General features: G+C 32.8%; 1 protein-coding gene across 1 annotated transcript in view; it reads right to left on the bottom strand.

The window, feature by feature from the left end:
- LOC111818318 (RNA 3'-terminal phosphate cyclase-like protein) overlaps window positions 1-1153 on the bottom strand; it is a 14463-nt gene that overhangs the window by 11092 nt on the left and 2218 nt on the right. The window contains exon 3 of the mRNA XM_023721937.1: window positions 119-123. Within this exon, the coding sequence (XP_023577705.1) occupies window positions 119-123 (5 nt within the window). The remainder of the gene's footprint in view (window positions 1-118; window positions 124-1153) is intronic.

Here is a 1153-nt window from a genome sequence, read left to right as displayed (position 1 = left end):
AAAAAAAAAAAGATCAGAGCAGAAATTAATGGAATAAAGACTAAGAAAATGATTCAAAGAATCAATAAATTGAAGAGTTGGTGCTTTGAAAGATTAAATATAATCAACAAACCCTTACCCAATCTTATCAAAAAAAGGAAAGAGAAAACTCAAATCCATGTAAGTACAAATGAAAAGGGTGAAATCACAATTGTTCCTGTAGAAATCCAGATCATCTACACCTAATTTGAGACCTTGTATTGTAATAAGATGGAAAATGCAGAACAAATAGACAGATGTCTAGATACAGGTGAATTAACAAAACTGAATCAAGAAAATACAAAAATTCTACACCGATTATCAGTAAATGCAATTGAAGATGTAATTAAAAGCCTGCCAACAAAGAAAAGCCCAGACCTTGATAAGAGTCACTGCTGAATTCTACAACAAATTTAGAGAAGATCTAATACCTCTACTTCTCAAACTCTGTATTGAAATTGAAAGTGAAGCAACACTCCCAAAATAATTCCTGGAAGCAAGCATTACCCTAAGACCAAAACCAGAGAAAGACCCAACTAAGAAAGAGAACTGTAGGCCAATCTCCCTAATAAACAAAGATGCAAAAATTCTCAATAAGATACTGACAAACAGAATGCAGCTAATTATCAAGAAGATTAATACCATGACCAAGTAGGATTCATCACAGGGATCAAGGTATGATGCAACACATGCAAATCAATTAATGGAATACACCATATTAACAGAGTCAAGGAAAAAAGCGTCTGATCATCTCAATAGATACAGAAAAGTCATGACAAAGTCCTACAACCATTCATGATAAAAATCCTACAGAGAATTGAAACAGTCTATCTCAATTTGATAAAAGCGATCTATGAGAAATCAACAGCCATTATACTGAAAGAGCAAAAACTAAAAGTTTTCACTCTAAAATCAAGAACAAGACAAGGATATTCAGTCATCATTCCTATTAAACATAGTTCTGGAAACATTAGCCAGAGCAGGCAAGAACAAGAAATCAAAAAGGACACGAAAGGAAGAATTTAAATTATCATTATTTGAAAACGACATGATACTCTACAAAGAAGACACCAAAGTAACTTGAAGTCTGGGATTGCGATGCCTCCTGATTTGCTTCTTAAAAAGAAAAAAAAAA

Source organism: Octodon degus, unplaced genomic scaffold (genome assembly GCF_000260255.1).
Source record: "Octodon degus isolate 3935 unplaced genomic scaffold, OctDeg1.0 scaffold00087, whole genome shotgun sequence".
Classification (NCBI taxonomy): Eukaryota; Metazoa; Chordata; class Mammalia; order Rodentia; family Octodontidae; genus Octodon; species Octodon degus.
Note: the sequence above shows the minus strand (reverse complement) of the source record. Positions and strands in the feature narration are given on the sequence as shown.